The sequence below is a fragment of the Mycteria americana genome, chromosome 9 (assembly GCF_035582795.1).
Source record: "Mycteria americana isolate JAX WOST 10 ecotype Jacksonville Zoo and Gardens chromosome 9, USCA_MyAme_1.0, whole genome shotgun sequence".
Classification (NCBI taxonomy): Eukaryota; Metazoa; Chordata; class Aves; order Ciconiiformes; family Ciconiidae; genus Mycteria; species Mycteria americana.
Genome location: NC_134373.1, coordinates 26,561,971 through 26,579,136, shown reverse-complemented (window position 1 = coordinate 26,579,136; position 17,166 = coordinate 26,561,971). Strand labels below are relative to the sequence as shown.

General features: G+C 66.9%; 2 protein-coding genes across 4 annotated transcripts; both read left to right on the top strand.

The window, feature by feature from the left end:
• Positions 1–1,294: 1,294 nt before the first annotated feature.
• On the top strand, positions 1,295–6,191 carry CTDSP1 (CTD small phosphatase 1). The gene is made up of 7 exons (XM_075511856.1): positions 1,295–1,529; positions 3,062–3,204; positions 3,436–3,537; positions 3,784–3,840; positions 4,355–4,447; positions 4,735–4,920; positions 5,013–6,191. Exons 1-7 carry the CDS (start codon positions 1,463–1,465, stop codon positions 5,139–5,141), a joined length of 777 nt encoding a protein of 258 aa, XP_075367971.1. The 5' UTR covers positions 1,295–1,462; the 3' UTR covers positions 5,142–6,191.
• A 4,024-nt stretch (positions 6,192–10,215) lies between these two features.
• VIL1 (villin 1) lies at positions 10,216–15,957 on the top strand. 3 transcript variants are annotated; one of them, XM_075511505.1, is made up of 19 exons: positions 10,216–10,305; positions 10,539–10,613; positions 10,750–10,946; positions 11,230–11,338; positions 11,666–11,776; positions 11,873–12,075; positions 12,587–12,665; positions 12,800–12,898; positions 12,995–13,148; positions 13,257–13,357; positions 13,500–13,637; positions 13,805–13,963; positions 14,051–14,230; positions 14,346–14,491; positions 14,604–14,748; positions 15,041–15,229; positions 15,383–15,451; positions 15,625–15,762; positions 15,844–15,957. In XM_075511505.1, exons 1-19 carry the CDS (start codon positions 10,231–10,233, stop codon positions 15,955–15,957), a joined length of 2,481 nt encoding a protein of 826 aa, XP_075367620.1. In that variant the 5' UTR covers positions 10,216–10,230. The 3 variants fall into 3 exon arrangements, with proteins under 3 accessions (XP_075367620.1, XP_075367619.1, XP_075367618.1); XM_075511504.1 differs by having other exon boundaries at positions 10,231–10,305; positions 14,051–14,220; positions 14,354–14,491; XM_075511503.1 differs by having other exon boundaries at positions 10,231–10,305; positions 15,383–15,445.
• The last annotated feature ends 1,209 nt before the right edge of the window (positions 15,958–17,166 follow it).

Genomic DNA, 17,166 nt, shown 5'->3' with positions numbered 1-17,166 from the left:
CCCCACGGGCAGGTGTCGTGTCCCCTTGTGCCCCACGCTGGCAGCGGGGACAGGTCCCCTCCCAGCCCCGTTCCCCAGGGGCTGCTCCCACCGTACGGGGACGGCTCAGCCCCGGGGAGCCGGAGGGGTAGAGCTGTACCCGGGGTCTGCCGCCGCGGGCATCGCTGCCTCGCCAGTGCCCCTGGTGCCCCCCGGGCCAGAAAGGACGATCTCAGCCCCTGAAGTTCCCAAACCGCAGCTGGCAGAGGAGGAATGACCCCAAACAAGCTCAGATGGGGAATTTCCAACCTGCTCTGCCCCCGGGGCAGCACTGACAGAGGGCACGGCGTCTCGGGCCACCGAGACGGTGACCAGGACCAGCTGGAAGCCCCCCAGGGCCAGATGCTGCCTGGGGCCACCGCGGTGCAAGGCTGCCCTGGGAGGGCCCGGCCGGGGCTTGCAGGCGGGGAAGGTGCTGGGATGGAGGGAGGCAGCGGGGATGCCAGTGCGTGGGGGGCTTGGGGGGATACGTTTTTGCGAGGGGGTTGTTGCGTCTTCAAGCTCCTGGTAAAAGCTGCTTTTTGGGGAGCACCTGGAAACAGCCCTGCTTCCCCCCGAAGGCAGGAGAGGAGGAATTGCAGGGGAAATGATATATGCTATTAATATAGATACACATAAAATTTTCCCAAATAATTAGGGAATTGCGGGGGAAAGAGGGAAGAGAGAAACAAGCAGGTGGTCATTGGTGCAGCCCCCCAGCACCTGTTGTTAGTACGCTGGCCTGCCCTGGCAATGGGGAGCGCGTCCCCGGGGGGACAGGGACCCCCCAGTACGGCCTGGAGCCACTGGGTCCGGGGACTTTGCTGCAGGGGACACCCAGCATGGGGAGGGGGGGCTTCACATGCCGGGGGTGGCTGCAGAGGGGGACTTCCCTCCTTCCCCGGGGCTGCCAGCTGGACGGAGGGTGACACCCGGGGGCGACAGCGGGGCCGACGCCCCTCTCCATCCTCCCTCAGCCAGGGGGGGTGTGGGGGAGCCCGAGGGGTGGCGGGGACCCCCGTACGACCACCATGGCGCAAGGGGAGTCAAACTCGAGGCGCAGGCACCCCCGCAGAGGCCGCCACCCTCCGCACCCCCGGTCCGGGTCGCGGCTCGGCGGGGACCCCCGCTCCTCCCCCGCGGGGCGGGTGCCGGGAGGTTGGGGGGGGGGGGGAGGAGGAGGAGGAGGAGGAGGAGGAAGAGGAGGAGGAGGAGGAAGGGGTCCCCCCCGGCGTTGCCCTTTTAAGGGGTTCCTTGAAACCGCGCCCGGGTTCCATGTTTGCAGCCCCAGCCCGGGCGGAGGAAACTCCATGTTGTAACAAAGTTTCCTCCGCGGCGCCGCTCCCGCGCCCGCCGCCCCGCGCCGCCGCCGGCCCCCGCCCCGCCTCCCCCCCGGGGGCCGCGCCGGGGGGGGCCGCCCCCTCCCATCCCCCCCCCGGCGCCCATGGAGCACCAGTCCATCATCGCCCAGGTTAGCAGGGAGGAGGGGAGCGCCCCGCTGCAGGAGAAAGGTAACGCGGGGGGGATCCCCCCCCCCAACCTCCGGTGCGGGAGCGGGGAGAAGCGGGGGGGAGGTCCCCGGGGGTCTCCGGCACCACCGAGGGGGCTGGGGGCCCTGCGGACCGCTTGCTCTCGGAGGGTGTGATGAGCTGCGGGCGGTCTCAGCCTGCCCCGCGCGTCCCGCTGCCCCAGAGCTGGAGGGGGATGCGCTGGGGCCCGGGGGGGGGGGGGGGGCCGGGGGCCGGAGGGAGCGGGGGTGTCTGCACCCGCCTGGGCGCGGGGGGTCGTGCGCCGTCCCCTCTCGTTCCCCCCGCCCCGAACCCTGTCGGTGAGCCCGGGGTGCTCGGGGCGCTGCTCGGGCCCCGGCGCTCGGCGTATCTGCGCTGTTTCCTCCGGAGCCGGGCGGGGGGGTGCAGGCAGCGCCGGTGGGGAAACTGAGGCACGGAGGGGACCCGAGCGCCGGGCACCCCGCTGCAGCCCGGGGCACAGCCCGGCGTCTCGACCCCCCCGCCCCGTCCCGCCCCGTCCCGTCCCCTGCGCTCCCTCCACCCAGCGCAGGGGGTTTGGCGGGGAGCGCTGCCCGTCCTGCTGCCCGATGCCGAGGTGCTGCCGCCGGCCTGGGGAGCTGGCAGGGCCGGGGGCGTCGGGGGGCAAGCGTGGGAACGGGGCCCGTCCCCAGTGGGGTGCTCCTGCCCCACGGGCTCCCTCCATGGGGCGCCCCGCGGCGCTGCCGGGGCGCGGGACCCTGGCCCGGCTGCTGGGAGGCACAACCGGGGGGAGCTGCGGCTCCGGGCCCAGGACGGCCCCGCTCCCGGTCCGGGCTGGGGGCAGGATCTGGCCCGCGGGGCCGGCGGGGAAGGGGCTGGAGCCGCCGCGCTGCCACCGGCGCCCGGGGCGAGCAGGAGCTGCCCCCCTGCCTCAGTTTCCCCTTGATCCGCCAATGGGGACTGCGGGAACCGCGCCCGGGGGCGGGCACTTCGTCCTGATTGGTCTCTCGCCTCCGGTACGCTGGAGCCGGCCAATGATAGGGGGGCCAGACTGGGGGCGGGGAAAAGAGAGGCTGTAAGCCCCGCCTCCCCAGCGAGGCGCCGCCCACAGGGCCACCCACCCGCGTGGGTCCGCGCCCCCCGCCGGGGGACAGCGGGACGAGCCGGGGGTCCGCGACCCCCCCCCGGGCGGTGCCGCAGCGGCCCCGGCTCCCCCTGGGGCAGGACCCGCTCGGTTATTGTAGGGTCTCTGGTCGCGGGGGGGGGCCCACGGGGGTCACTCGTGGCGGGGGGACACGCCCGGGCGAGGGGCTGTGGGTGGTCTCCGAACACTCGCGTCCGCGGCGCTGCCCCGGCGCCGGCGCTTGGTGGGGCAGGAAGGGCGGCCGGACGGGTGCTGGGGGCCGATAAGGGCGCGGGGGGCCCCCCGGCACCTCCCGTGTCCGGCATCAACACCCCGAACCCGGCTCACCCGCCCCCCCCCCCTCGCCGTGCCGGGCCGGGGGGCGCCCCGGGGGTGCCCCGGCCCCCTTACGCCCCTTCCCCGCCCCCCCCAGGTACCCAGACCCCCACCAAGAAGCCGCGGAGCCGCAGCATCCTCCAGTCCCTCTTCTGCTGCCTGTGCCGCGATGAGGGGGAGCCCTGCGCCGGCACCACCAGCGCCCCGCTGCTGGTGGAGGAGAACGGGGCCCTGCCCAAGGTACCCCCCGGGCACCCCCCGCACCCCCAGCCTGGCACTGGGGGGGGGACACACGCAGTGCTGGGGGGGGGCGGGCTGCCCGTCCCCAGCGCTTCCCCTAGGCCAGGATGGGGGGCGAAAGGGGCTCCCCCCCCCCCCAGCCCCGTGCCCCCTCTGGGTGGGCAGGAGGGGAGGGGGTGCCCCTCGCCACCCCGCTGACCCCCGGGTTTGCCCGTGCCCACCCCGCCGCAGGCTGCCGTCAAACACCTCCTGCCCGAGATCAAGCCGCAGGACGCCAGCAAGCTGTGCGTGGTCATCGACCTGGACGAGACGCTGGTGCACAGCTCCTTCAAGGTGGGGGACGCCCCGGCCCACCCCACCCCTCCCGCCCCACGGCGCCCACGCCTGCTCTGCCCCCCCTCCGCCCCCCCTAAGCGATGCCCAGCACCCAGGCACCCACAACCAGCGCCCGGCGCAGCCCTTGGGGTGTCCCTGCGAGGGGGCTGCGGGGCTGGCAGGGGGTGCGTAGCGGGCGGAGGGCAGGCAGCGTTTGGGCGGGGGGGTGCCCGTCTGGCGCTGACCCTGCTGTGCCCTCCCCAGCCGGTGAACAACGCCGACTTCATCATTCCCGTGGAAATCGATGGCATCATGCACCAGGTAACGGGGGGGTGCCTGGCGGGCGGGGGGCACGGGCCCCTCTGCCCCCTCCTTGGGGACCGGGAGCCGTCCCGGCGCTCTGCACCCAGGGGCAGTCGAGGGTGTCAGGGTGCCGGGGCTGGCACCTTGGGGGCAGAGGTGGGTGCCTCTCTTCCCAGCGGGGTGGGGAGGTGGGGGGGTCCTAGCGCAGCGCCCTCCTGCAGTGGCCGGCCCCGGGTTCAAGTAATCCAGGATAGGCTGTGGTCTGGGCAGTCAGCCTGTTCTCGGTTACTTGGCTCCGGAGCCGGCCGGATGCTTCGCCCGGGATGCGTCAGCGGGGCCGTGGCATCTCCCAGCCCGCGCGGGGCAGCCCCCACGGCGCGGGCCAGGGGCAGCCCTCTGTCCCCCTTCCCCAGCAGGGAGCCACTAGCTGGGATGAGGGACGTGAGTGTCCCCCGGGGTGGGCACGAGGGTGCTGGCTGGGGGTCGGGGTGCCGGTGCCCACGGCGTGCTGCCCTCTGCCCCGTGCCCGCAGGTGTACGTGCTCAAGCGGCCGCATGTGGATGAGTTCCTGCAGCGCATGGGCGAGCTCTTCGAGTGCGTGCTCTTCACCGCCAGCCTGGCCAAGGTGGGTGTCCCCACCGCCCCCCGCCATCGCCCTCCCCTTCCTGGCCACCCCTGAGGTGGCACAACTCCCCTTGCCTGCCCACCCACGGGCATCGCTGGCCCCTTGTCCCCTGCCTACCTGCAGGCAGTGCCAGCGTCAGGCAGCGCTGCCTGCCTGCCCCGCCAAGGCGCTGGCCAGGGAAACTGAGGCACGGGGCGAGCTGGCACCGGTGGAGAGCTCGGTGCCATCGTCACTGCGGGGTGGGCACGGTGGCACGGCATGCCCCGGTGACCCCTCCCTTGCCGCAGTATGCGGACCCTGTGGCCGACCTGCTGGATAAATGGGGGGCTTTCCGAGCACGGCTTTTCCGGGAATCCTGCGTCTTCCACCGCGGCAACTACGTGAAGGACCTGAGCCGCCTGGGCCGTGACCTGCGCCGCATCATCATCGTGGACAACTCGCCCGCATCCTACATCTTCCACCCCGATAATGCCGTACGTACCCCTGGGGTGAGGCTGGGGAGGGGGGGACGCAGGGGAGGTGGCGGGGGCCCCCCCTCAGCCGCTGCTGGCTGCGCTGCCCGCAGGTGCCGGTGGCCTCCTGGTTCGATAACATGGCAGACACGGAGCTGCTGGACCTGCTGCCCTTCTTCGAGAGGCTCAGCAAGGTGGAGGACGTGTACGCAGTGCTCAAGAAGCAGCGGACTAACAGCTAGTGGCCCCCCCACCGCACCGGGCGCTGCCGGGGGGGGCACCGCCATGGCAGCCGGGTGCCTTATTTTAGGGGGGGCCTGGTGTGCCCCCCCCATCGTCCTCCGCAGCCCCGGTGGGCGTGGGTGCCCTCCCTGCCTGCTGGTGGTGGGAGATGTGGGTGCCCGCGCCAGGGAGCTGGGTGTCCCCCTTCCCGCGGAGGAGGGGGGGCCGTGGGTGACCCGCTGCCTTGCTGTGCTGGGGACCTGTTGGGGGGGTCCCGTCCTCTCCCACTGTCCCATCCCCCCCCAACCTGTGTTCCCCCTCCCCGAAACGGTTCTCAGGTCCTTTTCCCCTCCGTGTCCCCCCGAGTGGGGAGGGGGGGTCAGCAGCTGCTGCTTTCCACTGCCTTTGGGGGGGGTACTGCACCCCCCCATCCGGGCTCTGCCTGCTGGGGGGGCTGGCAGCCCTCAGCCCCTATCTGCAGGGGGGCACAAGAAGGGTTAACCCCTTAGCACCCCCAAAAAATGGGGGGGTCTTATTGGCCTTGGTGCATGGGGCTGCCACCATACCCTTAACTCTGCCCTTGGTGCAGCTGATCACCTTGGAGGGGGCACATCCCTACCCCTCCCTTGTGCCTTCTGCTGCCCCCCGCCTAGGGGGTGTGTTTTGGGGGGCAGCCCGGCCTCAGGGCTGAGCCCCTGGCCACAAGTGCCCGCCATGTGCCTTGGGACACCACGTCTCCGTGCCCCCCCAGCCCTGCAAGGGGTGTACCTGGGGGGGCTCTTAACTCACCCCCTCCAACCTCGGTTTCTTCCCCTGGGGGAGGGTCTGGTGGCTTCCCCCCCTCCAGTTACACTGTGCCAGTGGGAGCCGCGCCAGTCACCTCGGGGGGGGGGGGAGGGAGGGGAGCACGCACCCCCTCCCCATCCGTCTGCAGCTTCACCAAAGGCTGCGACTCCTAGGGGGGAGGGACCCCCACACCAGCCTTAGTGTGCCCCCCCCTCAGCCTTACCCCAGCCCCCCAGCTGGGGCAGGGGTGGGGGGCACTGTGGGCCCCCCCCCTCCCTGACCCCTGTGGGGTTGGGCTTGTGCCAGGGTGTCCCCCAGCCCTGAGGGGCTGGGGGCTCTCAGGGAGGGGGGGGGGGGGCTGAGCTCAGCCAGGCCTTTTTTAACGTCGCAATATGGACAATGTCTCATTTTTAGGGGGAAAAGCAACGGTTTCCCAAAAAATCATGGGTGCCTTTTTACTGCTGTGCCAGGGAAGGGGGGGACAGTATTTGGGGGGGGGGACGTGAGGGGTTTTAGCTCTCCGGTGCTGTCTGGTCGGCTCCTGCCGGCACTGCCCTTCTCCCAACGCTGGGTGCCGGGGACAGGCAGAGATTCCCCCCAGGCCTGCCCGTACCCCTGCCTTCACCCCCTGCCCCACGGTGGGGGGGTGGGATGGGGGACGCTGTGGCACACCTGCCCCCCCGGACCCCTGCCTGCCCCGGGCCTGATCCTGCCCCTCCAGGAGGGTTGAACTCAGCACTTTATATTAGACAAGTCAAACGGCACCAGCGAAGCCCGCTGCCCAGCGAGCACCCCTGGGTGCTGCAGCACCCGAGGAGCACAGCCCCTGTGCTGGGCACCCTTGGGGAGTCCGGGGGGGGCTGGAGGCGGCGTGGGGGGGCTGGGGAGGGCTGGGGGACCAGATCCAAGTGCCTTCATGTGATTAAAGCTGTCAAACCATCTTGGAAAATGGAGTCCTGCGTATGTGCGAGTGTGTGCACACGTGGCCGTGGGCATGTGCCGTGTCCCTGTCACTAGTGGGTGTGCACAGTGGGGGAGCAGAGAGCCCCCGGGATCCCCAAATCCCCCTGGGAAGGGGGCATGCTGCAGGTTAGTGCTGGGGGAGCACCCTCGGGCTGCAGGGTTGGGGGGGTCACCCCTTGCCCGGTGCCAAGGGCCCCCAGGCTGCCCTGGCACCCCTATCCTAACCGCTTCCTGCCCCTCCTGGAAGAAGGACCCTGATGCCACGGGGATGGGTATCCTGCCCCTTAACAAGGAGCGGGGGGGCTGAATTTACGATGTGGGCTGTGCCCTCCAGCTTTGGGGCTTGGGGAGGGGGGCGGTGTCACAAGTGCTCCCTTTCTCAGTTTCCTCCAAATAAGGTGTCAGACCCCCCCTGTGTAGACTGGGGGTCACTTGTGACCCCCCCCCCCCCCCGGGCAGCCTGCTGCCACCATGCAGGCAGTGGGGTGCTGGGGAGGGGGGGTCTCTTAGGTGCCCCCGCCCCTGTGCCCTCATTGGCCCTGTGCCTCCCCTCATTAATGAAGCCTCTGTCCTCCCTGATGACTGCACTAATTACTGAGTTCATTAGTGGCCCAGCATCCGGCTGGGGGGCCCGGGGAGGGGGCGAGCCCTCTGGGGCTGGTGTGGGGTCCCCCACCCCACACTGGTGAGCTCAGCCCTTGGACACGGTCACTGAGTGGAGAGCAGCCACCCGGGTGTCACACCCCACCCAAAACTCAGCCCCACACCCCTGCTGAGGGCTCTGCACCCAGGTAAGGGTCCCACGGGGGATACTGGTATGGGGTGCAGGGGATGGGAGCTGGGTGGCATGGTTGGGAGGGTTTGGGGGTTTTGGAGGCCAGGGGAGTGGAGGGCAGCAGCATAGCCCATCCCCGTGGCATCAGGGCACACCCTTGTTTGTGGCTGATGCCCCCCCCTACCCCCGGCCTGGTTCAGCCCATTACTGTCACTTCAGGGATCCTTGCGGGGGGGGGCAGGCAGGACTTGGGGCTCACTGCAGCCCAGGCCTGGCGCCGGGGTGACGGCTGGGGTGCGGGATGCCCGCAGCGCTCGTGGCCAGGGCTGCTGGCTCAGCAGGGTGGCTGAGATAAGGCTGCGGCAATCCTGCAGGGCTGGGGAAGAGATAAGAGCGGGATGGGGAGCCCGGGGGCCTGCCTGCTGCTGCGAACCCCCCCTCCCAGCTTTATGTATCTCCTGGTTGTCCCCCAAAACCACCTTCAGGGCTGGGAGCCACCGGACAGGACTCCAGTCCCCTCTCCTCTCTGCCAACACCAAGGGCATCATCAGGTATCGCCCCTTGGGGCTGGGGTTTGGGGGCACAGGACAGGGCATAGGGCTTAGCTGTGCCACTGCCCTACACCCCTGCCCCATGCCCCCAAACCCCATCCCCATGCCCCATCCCTGCCCCCCCTTCCCATCCCCAACGCTGCGGCTGCAGAGACCCCCAAGGCAGGAGGCAAAGCCCATCGGGTAGTGAGCAGGGATCTGGCCTCCAGCTGGGGGGTGGCACAGCCTGGGGACAGTCCCATGGGCAGGAAGTAATGTGCCAGGTAGGGGGGGGGACACGAGGGTATGTGGGGAGGGAAGGAGATGCCTGGTGAAGATGATGCTGCATTGCTGGTGACTCTGAGCTGGTGGCACCAAAAACCGCATCGCCATGGGACCGGGTGAGTGGAGGGCAGCAGCATAGCCCTGTGGCATCAGCCTGCTGCTATCACTTTGGGGAACCTTCTTGGGGGGGCAGGCACCAAAAAAATACCCATTGCCATGGGCTTAGTGCTCCATGGCTGGAGGGTTTGGGGGTTTTGGGAACCGGGGAGTGGAGGGCAGCAGCAGAGCCCATCCCTGTGGCATCAGGGCACCCCCTTTTTTGTGGCTGACACCCCCCCTGGCCTGGTTCAGCCCATTACTATAACTTTGGGGAACCTTTTGGTGGGGGGCAGGCATCAAAAACCCCATCACCATGGGGTCAGTGCCGAGGGCCAAGAGGGGAGCAGGCCTGGGAAAGGCAGCAGGTACCACCCCGGGCACAGCAAGCCTGTGGGCAGGGTGCCTGGGCTTGTCCTGTGCTGCGATAGCACCTGGGGGGCAATCACCCCGTGAGTAACGGGGCTCTTCAGGTGCCGCGAAGCCTTGGAGGGCCCTGGGGACCTTGACTCCGGGCTGTTCCTGCCCTTATATGGTGAACATAGGCTGGGACAGGAGGGGACAAAGGTCTCCTGGGTGCTGGCACCTGAGCACTTTGCCTAGGTACACTCACCTGTGCCCAGCTCTGCGGGGAAGGTGAGGGGCTGGGTCAGGGGACTGGAGGGTGGGCGGGGGGGGGGGGGGGGGGGCAGCACATCCCACGGCCACCGCTGCTTCTGGCACCAGGGTGGCCTGGGCACGGGCCTTGCGGACCCACCCGTGCCCCACCTTGGGGCTGCGCTGGGGGAATGTCACCCCCTGGACCCGAGGGAGGGGATGTGGGTGCTTTCAGGGCAGTGTGGTGGGACCAGGCGGGGTTTTGCGGGGCGGGGGGAGCAGAGACCTCTCCGACGGGCACCGCTGGCTCTCCCCTGCCAGGGCGCACGGGGGGGCCTTTGCCCAACGCCAGCTGCCTGACCCCCCTGCCTGCTGGCTGGCGAGCACTGCCAGCCTGGCAGCGATGGCGGCGGGCACCCTTGGCAGCACCGGAGCTGAGCCCTGGCACGCTTGGCACCTCTGTGGGGCCGGGCTGTGCCCTCCGTGGGGGGCATGGATTCGGTGGTGGGGTTGGGAGTGGGGGGCGGCTGAAGCGGGCAGAGTGTGCTTGCACATGTCTGTGTGTGCGTGCGTGTGTGCGCAGGGCCACAAGCAGCGGCCGTGCCACGCTGTGCCATGTCATGCCAAGACGGTTCCTGCCGGCGCTGGGGAGGAGCAGGTCGCTGCGCAGCGGTGTCACCCAGCTGTGGCTGCTGCGCTGGGGATGCCCTGCACAGCCCTGCCCCGTGCCCGGGCACAGGACGGGGCACTGGGGCACTCAGGGGACCCCGCTCCTGCCCGCTGCGGACCCTGGCACGAAGCCATGACAGGCCCCATTAGCCACGGTGCCAGCCAAGCCGAGGGGGACGGCAGCCCTGCTTGCGTGCCTGCAGCCCTGGCACCGGGGTGCTGGGGGGGGGTCCCCTTACCCCGTGCAGCTCCAGACGGGGGGTTTATGGCCCGACTGGCTGCAGATCGGGCAGGGCAGCAGATGGCACAGCAGGCTGGCTCTGTTCCAGCTCTTAATGACACTGCCTGCCATTAACGAGGGTGTTGCCGATGCCCTGGCAGGTCCCCTTGCCTGCAGGACCCATCACCATGGTGGAGCTCAGCGCCAAAGTCAGCAGGACGCTTAACAAGACCACGCCGGGCCTCCAGATATGGCGAATCGAGGTGCGGACGGGAGCACAGCATGGGCACCCATCACCTGGGTACCCGTCACTGGGCTGTTTGGGGGGGCTGCGGGAGGGAAGATCCCCCCTTTGTGTCCTTAGTGCCTGGGTTTGGGCTCTCAGTGCGGCACCCAGGGTTAAACCCACCCACATTTGGGGCTGGGGGCAGTGGGGTGCGTGGGGCTGGGATGGGGGGGGTCCCCGCCAGGGCTGATGTCTCCCTTCCTTCTGCAGAGCATGGAGATGGTGCCAGTGCCCACCAAAAGCTACGGCAACTTCTATGAGGGGGATTGCTACATCCTGCTGTCGGTAGGGCAGCCTGCGGTCCCGTGGGGGACCGGGGACGGGCGCTGCCCCGGGGGGGCTGGGGTGCAGGGAGGGGTGTCCCTGGCCAGAGTGGCCTGGGGACACGAGGGCTCTTCTAGCGGGGACCGGTGTCCTGCAGACACGCAAGAATGGGAGCAGCTTCAGCTACGACCTCCACTACTGGCTGGGCAAGGAGTCGAGCCAGGATGAGCAGGGGGCGGCTGCCATCTACACCACCCAGATGGATGACCACCTGGGCACGGTGGCTGTGCAGCACCGCGAGGTCCAGGGCCACGAGAGCGAGACCTTCCGCGCCTACTTCAAGCAGGGACTCATGTACGTCGGTCACCCCTGGGGACCTGCTCCCACAGTGGGTGACAGTGGGGAGGGGTCCTGTGCATGCTCCCCATGGGGCCATCCCCAGTGGGGATGGGGACAGACCTGTCCCAGTGGCGTGAGGGAGGCAGGAGGAGGATCTGGAGCTGGTCTTGCTCCATCCATCACCCACGTGGGTGGGTGGGGGTCCCTGAACACCTTCCTGCACACAGAGGTGGGAGGGGGACACAGCTGGAGTGAGAAGGGGTGGCCCAGGGCTGACACAGTGTCTGTCCCCCTGCAGCTATAAGAAGGGTGGGGTGGCTTCGGGTATGAAGCACGTGGAGACAAACACCTACAACATCCAGCGCCTGCTGCATGTGAAGGGCAAGAAGACCGTGGTGGCAAGAGAGGTGAGCTATGGGATGTGGAGGGTCCCCAACCACCAACCTTTATGCAGAGATGCTGTTTGGGGTCAGGATCAGGCCAGAGCTACCTCCCAGACACAGCTGTCCTCAGGCGGGGGACAGAGTGGGTGTGGGGCCATGCCGCCTTGCCTCAGGACCAGCCTCACCCCAAAAAACCCTTCCTGGGATAGGGAGGAGGAATACAGCACTGGCATCAGGAACACAGGCTGGAGGCATCAGCACTGAGCCAGGGGCTGTGGAGCCAGGGGCTGTGGAGCCAGGGGGACCCAGGCATCCTGCTGCTTGACACCCCCCAATTCCGTCCCGCTGCAGGTGGACATGAGCTGGAAAAGCTTCAACCAGGGGGACGTGTTCCTGCTGGACCTGGGCCAGCTCATCATCCAGTGGAACGGCCCTGGGAGCAACCGAAACGAGAGGCTGAAGGTACAGCCGGGGGGTCCCAGGGTCCCGCCCTGGAGGAAGGGGATGACTGGCCACCCCCTCCCCGATCCGGGCTGACTCCCTCTCCCCCGGGTGCAGGCGATGACCCTGGCCAAGGACATCCGGGACCGGGAGCGCGGGGGCCGTGCCAAGGTGGGCGTAGTGGACGGTGAGAATGAGGGTGCCTCGCCGGGGCTCATGCAGGCCCTCACGCGCGTGCTGGGTGAGAAGACTGACATCAAGGCGGCCACCCCTGATGACAAAGTGGACGAGAAGCTCAAGTCCTCCCTCAAGCTCTACCAGTGAGTTGCTGGGAGTGAGTTGCCCGTGGGGGCATCTCGCAGGGTGCCAGAGGGACCCAGCACCCATTTCTGCTATGTCCCACAACTTCTGTCCCCATGGACAGCCACCAAGAGGGGTCAAGGCCACTGCAGGGGTGGGGACAGGTCCTTTGGATGCCGTTGGAGCAAGGGGAGTCCCTGGTGCTGACAGGGTTGGTACTCAATGGAGAGATGCTCATGCAAGCATGACCTTTGGATATGGTGGCAATGTCCCTGGGTGGCCCCATCACATCTGACACCCCTTTGTCCCTCCTCATGGCCATGAGTGAGCTGCATGGCAGGGCAAGCTGCAAACCAGGTTGCCACCATGGCAGGGCAAGAGAGTCCCTGGGTGCCACCTCTGCCATGATCAGGGTGGGGAAGGGGATGGGGAGGGGACGCCCCCACCCAACCCTGCTGCTCCAAGGTGGGGATGGGGAGGAGGTTTTCCATCCCCGTTTCTAACCCCTCCTCCTCTCTTTTCCCTTGCCAGCATCTCCAATGCCAGTGGGAACCTGGTCATGCAGGAGGTGGCGGTTCGACCCCTGACTCAAGACATGCTCCTGCATGAGGTGTGTCACCTGTGGGATGCTTGGGGGTGCCCAATTTCCTTGGCAGCTTTAAACCTTCAAAAGCCTACCAAATCAGCTTTTGAAGGGTTAAAGCTGCCCAAAGTCCTAATTTCTGCTGTTGTCCCCCCTCCAAGGACTGCTACATCCTTGATCAAGGAGGTCTCAAGATCTTCGTGTGGAAGGGCAAGAATGCCAGCAAGGAGGAGAAGCAGCAGGCGATGAGCAGGGCACTGGTGGGTGCTGGGTTAGGGGTTGGTTATGGGATAGCCTGGGTGCTCCCTGGGGTGCCGGGCACCCCATGCCCATGTTCTGGGTCCGAATCCCCTCAGGGCTTCATCAAAGCCAAGAACTACCCAGACAGCACCAGTGTGGAGACGGAGAATGATGGGTCCGAGTCGACCATCTTCAGGCAGCTCTTCCAAAAATGGACTGTCCCTAACCAGACCAGCGGGTTGGGCAAGACCCACACTGTGGGCAAAGTGGGTGAGTGTCCCCTTCTGATGCTCCAGGACTCCTTGGATTGGGATGGGGGGGCTGTGGAGACCCCCACAGCCAGTGGGATGTGGCTCAGCCCTCTGTCTTTCCCCACAGCCAAGGTGGAGCAGGTGAAGTTTGATGCCACCACGCTGCATGCCAAGCCCCAGATGGCCGCCCAACAGAAGATGGTGGATGATGGATCCGGGGAGGTGGAGGTAGGATGGCCGGGACAGAATGTGGGACCCTCTCGGGGCACCCCCTGGGCTGTACCGGGGGATGCCATGGGGTCCAGCAGCTGCAAGGGCAGAGGGATGCACCAGCCCTGGCAGCAGCATGTCCCCATCCCCATCCCACCAGGTCTGGCGTGTGGAGAACCAGGAGCTGGTGCCTGTGGAGAAGAGGTGGCTGGGCCATTTCTATGGTGGGGACTGCTACCTGGTGCTCTACACCTATTTTGTGGGGCCCAAGGTGAACCGCATCATCTACCTCTGGCAGGTGAGACCCCCAGGTCACTGACTTGTGGGGGGAGACAGGGGCACTTCCATGGACCGGGGGTGCTCTGCCCCTACACATGACCCCATGGGAACGGCATGAGGATTCCCTCTTCCCAAGAGGGAAAAGGGGGCTGCGGTGGGCGCTGAGCCCCCCTCTGCCCTGCCCAGGGCCGCCAAGCCAGCACGGACGAGCTGGCCGCCTCTGCCTACCAAACCGTCATCCTGGACCAGAAGTACAACAACGAGCCCGTGCAGGTCCGCGTCACCATGGGCAAGGAGCCGGCCCACCTGATGGCCATCTTCAAGGGCAAGATGGTGGTGTATGCGGTGAGCGCAGGGCTGCCGAGGGGTGGGGAGCGGGCAGGCAGGTGAGCCTGCGGCACCGGTTGTGACCTCCTGTCCCCGTCCCCCCAGGGTGGCACCTCTCGGGCAGGCAGCAAGGAGCCCACACCCTCCACCCGCCTCTTCCAAGTGCAGGGCACCAATGAGTACAACACCAAGGCCTTTGAGGTGCCTGTCCGCGCCTCCTCCCTCAACTCCAACGATGTCTTCGTGCTCCAGACCCCCAGCTGCTGCTACCTCTGGTATGGGAAGGTGGGTACTGCCAGACACCGAGGTGGGTGCTGCCACCCCCAAGAGAAATGTCCCCATCTCCTCTTCGTCCTCCTCGGCGGGGGCTGGTGATAGAGCAGCTGTGCTTGCTCGGCAGGGCTGCAGCGGGGATGAGCGTGAGATGGGCAAGATGGTGGCTGACACCATCTCCAAGACGGAGAAGCCAGTGATCGCAGAGGGACAGGAGCCATCTGAGTTCTGGGTGGCCCTGGGGGGCAAGTCCCAGTATGCCAACAGCAAGAGGTACCAGCCCTGTGCCCTGGTCCCTACCCACCCTCCGGGGTAAGATGGGCCACCAGTCCCCAAGCGGGGCGAGCCCTGTTCCCACCACCACTGCCGCGTTGCCCCCCACCAGGCTGCAGGAGGAGAACCCCTCCGTGTCCGCCCGACTCTTTGAGTGCTCCAACCAGACAGGCACCTTCTTGGCCACAGAGATCGTAGACTTCACCCAGGACGACCTGGAGGAGGATGACGTTTACCTGCTGGACACCTGGGACCAGGTGAGCTGGGGGGTCATGGGGCAGGGGGACCTCTTTGATCCCACAAGCTGATGTCCCCGGGCAGGGGTGGAGGACCTGCAGCAGCTGGAGGTGGTGGGATGGGAGGCTGGAAACCCCTAAGTCCCTGGCCCCACGCTGTTTTTTTCCAGCCCCCTCGCTCCAGGGATAGCTGAGGATGGACTCCCGGTGCCCTTACCTGTGGACAGATCCTGCATGCCCCCAGCCATGGGTCGGGCACAGCCCCAGGGGGCCCTGTCTCACCCCCGTGGTGGACACGGTGACCTTGTTGTAGGTTTTCTTCTGGGTTGGGAAAGGCGCCAACGAGTCGGAGAAGGAGGCGGCGGCGGTGATGGTGCAGGAGTACCTGAGGAGCCACCCCAGCGGGCGCGACCTCGACACCCCCATCATCGTGGTGAAGCAGGGCCACGAGCCCCCCACCTTCACCGGCTGGTTCCTGGCATGGGACCCTCTCAACTGGGCCGTGAGTCATGGAGGGGGCTGGAAAGAGCGGGGGGCCCTTGGCAGATGGGACCAGATGTGGATCTGTCCCCAGCCAGCATCTCCAGGGTGCAGGCAGCGGTTTGCCTGATCCCTGCCTGTGCCGAGGGGCTGAGCGCTTTTGTCCCCTTCCCAGGACAAGAAATCCTACGAGGAGCTGAGAGCCGAGCTGGGGGACGAGAGCAGCCTCGGGCAGCTCGCCTCAGTAAGTGGCACAGGGAGAGGGGGCGGCCGGGGGCACAGAAAGCTCCTCCGTCCCCTTGGCAGGTGGCACGAGGAGCCGCAAGGACACGTCCTCTGGTGAGGGGACAGCCGGAGCCAGCCTGGTGCCTCTGTCCCTGGGGCAGCCCCTGATGTGACCCTGTCCGCCCCATCCAGGTGCTCACATCCACGCAAGAGGCTTTCACCGCCACCACCACCCTCCACCCCAGCAAACTGGAGATCTTCCCCCTGGACGTGCTGGTGAACACCTCGGCCGAGGACCTGCCGCAGGGTGTGGATCCCAGCAGAAAGGAGGTGAGACGAGGCCGGGGGGCTGCTGGGGGGGACCAGGGGAAGACCCCCAGCTTTAGCTCAGCCTCCTCTCTCCTCCCCCAGTCCCACCTCTCCGACCAGGACTTCCAGACTGTTTTCGGCATGAACCGCTCTGCCTTCAGCAACCTGCCCTTGTGGAAACAACAGAAGCTCAAGAAGGACAAAGGACTCTTCTAGGGCAGGAGCCTGGGCACAGGGACAACCCCAGCTCGTTATTTTTGTTAAATAAAATGGATTTGGAGAGCAGGGCTGCTTCTTCCCCCCGACCCCTGGGCTCAATTTGGCAGAGATGGCACGCAGGGGGACACGGGTCTTGACCAGGCACCGAGACACCGCAGGGAAGGACCCTCAGCTCCTTTTCCCCCCCCTGCAGTCAGAGGTGATGCACAAGCTGCCCACCCCTTGGGTACCCCTGGGGAGCCAGGGCTCCCCCATCCCATCCCATCCCATCCCATCAGCTGCGGCTCGGGGCTAAAGGTCTGGTATACAGCTGGAGCCGCTCCCTCCGTTATCGCCTGAACCTCAGTAAATACATGCGGTACCAAAGGTAAAAGCAACAAGCCACAGGCTGATGGGATGGCGCATGTGTGGGGACGGACACCAGGGAGCACTTGTCCTTGCCCCGGGAGGGGAGGAGGGCATCTCCCTCCTGCTTGCGATCCACGGGGACCCCGAGAGGGACTGGTGTTCCCCCGCGGGGACAGGTCCCTGGTGGGAAGGCCGGGATTTGCATGTGCCCGGAGGCGCTGAACAAACACACGATGTTCCTGGGCAACTGAGCAAAGTCCCAACGCCAAACAGGGGTGGAGGTGCGGTGCCCATCGTCCGTGGCGTCCAAGAGGCAGCAGCCCAGGCAGCGTGGAAATAAGATCCCAAACCAAGAGAGGGTTAATAAAGAGGTTTTAATTTCACAAAAATCTATCTACACATCATTTAAAAAGGGGCAGGGGGAACCCAAGAGCAAAAACTGTAAAGAATAGAGAGGAACAGGTCTGCTAAAACACAGAGAAAAGTGCTGCTCCACATCAACAGTGTAAAGAACCAGAAAGTCAGGGTGCAGGCAGAAACCAGCAGTGGCCACCCCGCGGCAGGCAAGGCTGGAGTCCGGCAGCAGAGCTACATGGGCAGCAGCTGCCAAGAATCCCGCACCCCTTTTTCTCTCTTTGGCGGGCGATTACAGGGATAACTGGCTCCATTAAAAAGAAAACAAAGCAGATGAGTTATTCCCAGCCCCCCCCCGAAGCATGGCGATCCCCACGTGCCCCGTGCCAGGGTCAACCACAGCAGGAAGTGCTGGGCTGGCCATCAGCCCTTCCTCGGGATGCGGGACGGGAAGGAAGATGCACAGGCGATGGTTATCTGTGCTGCACCAAGCAGGAGGTGGAA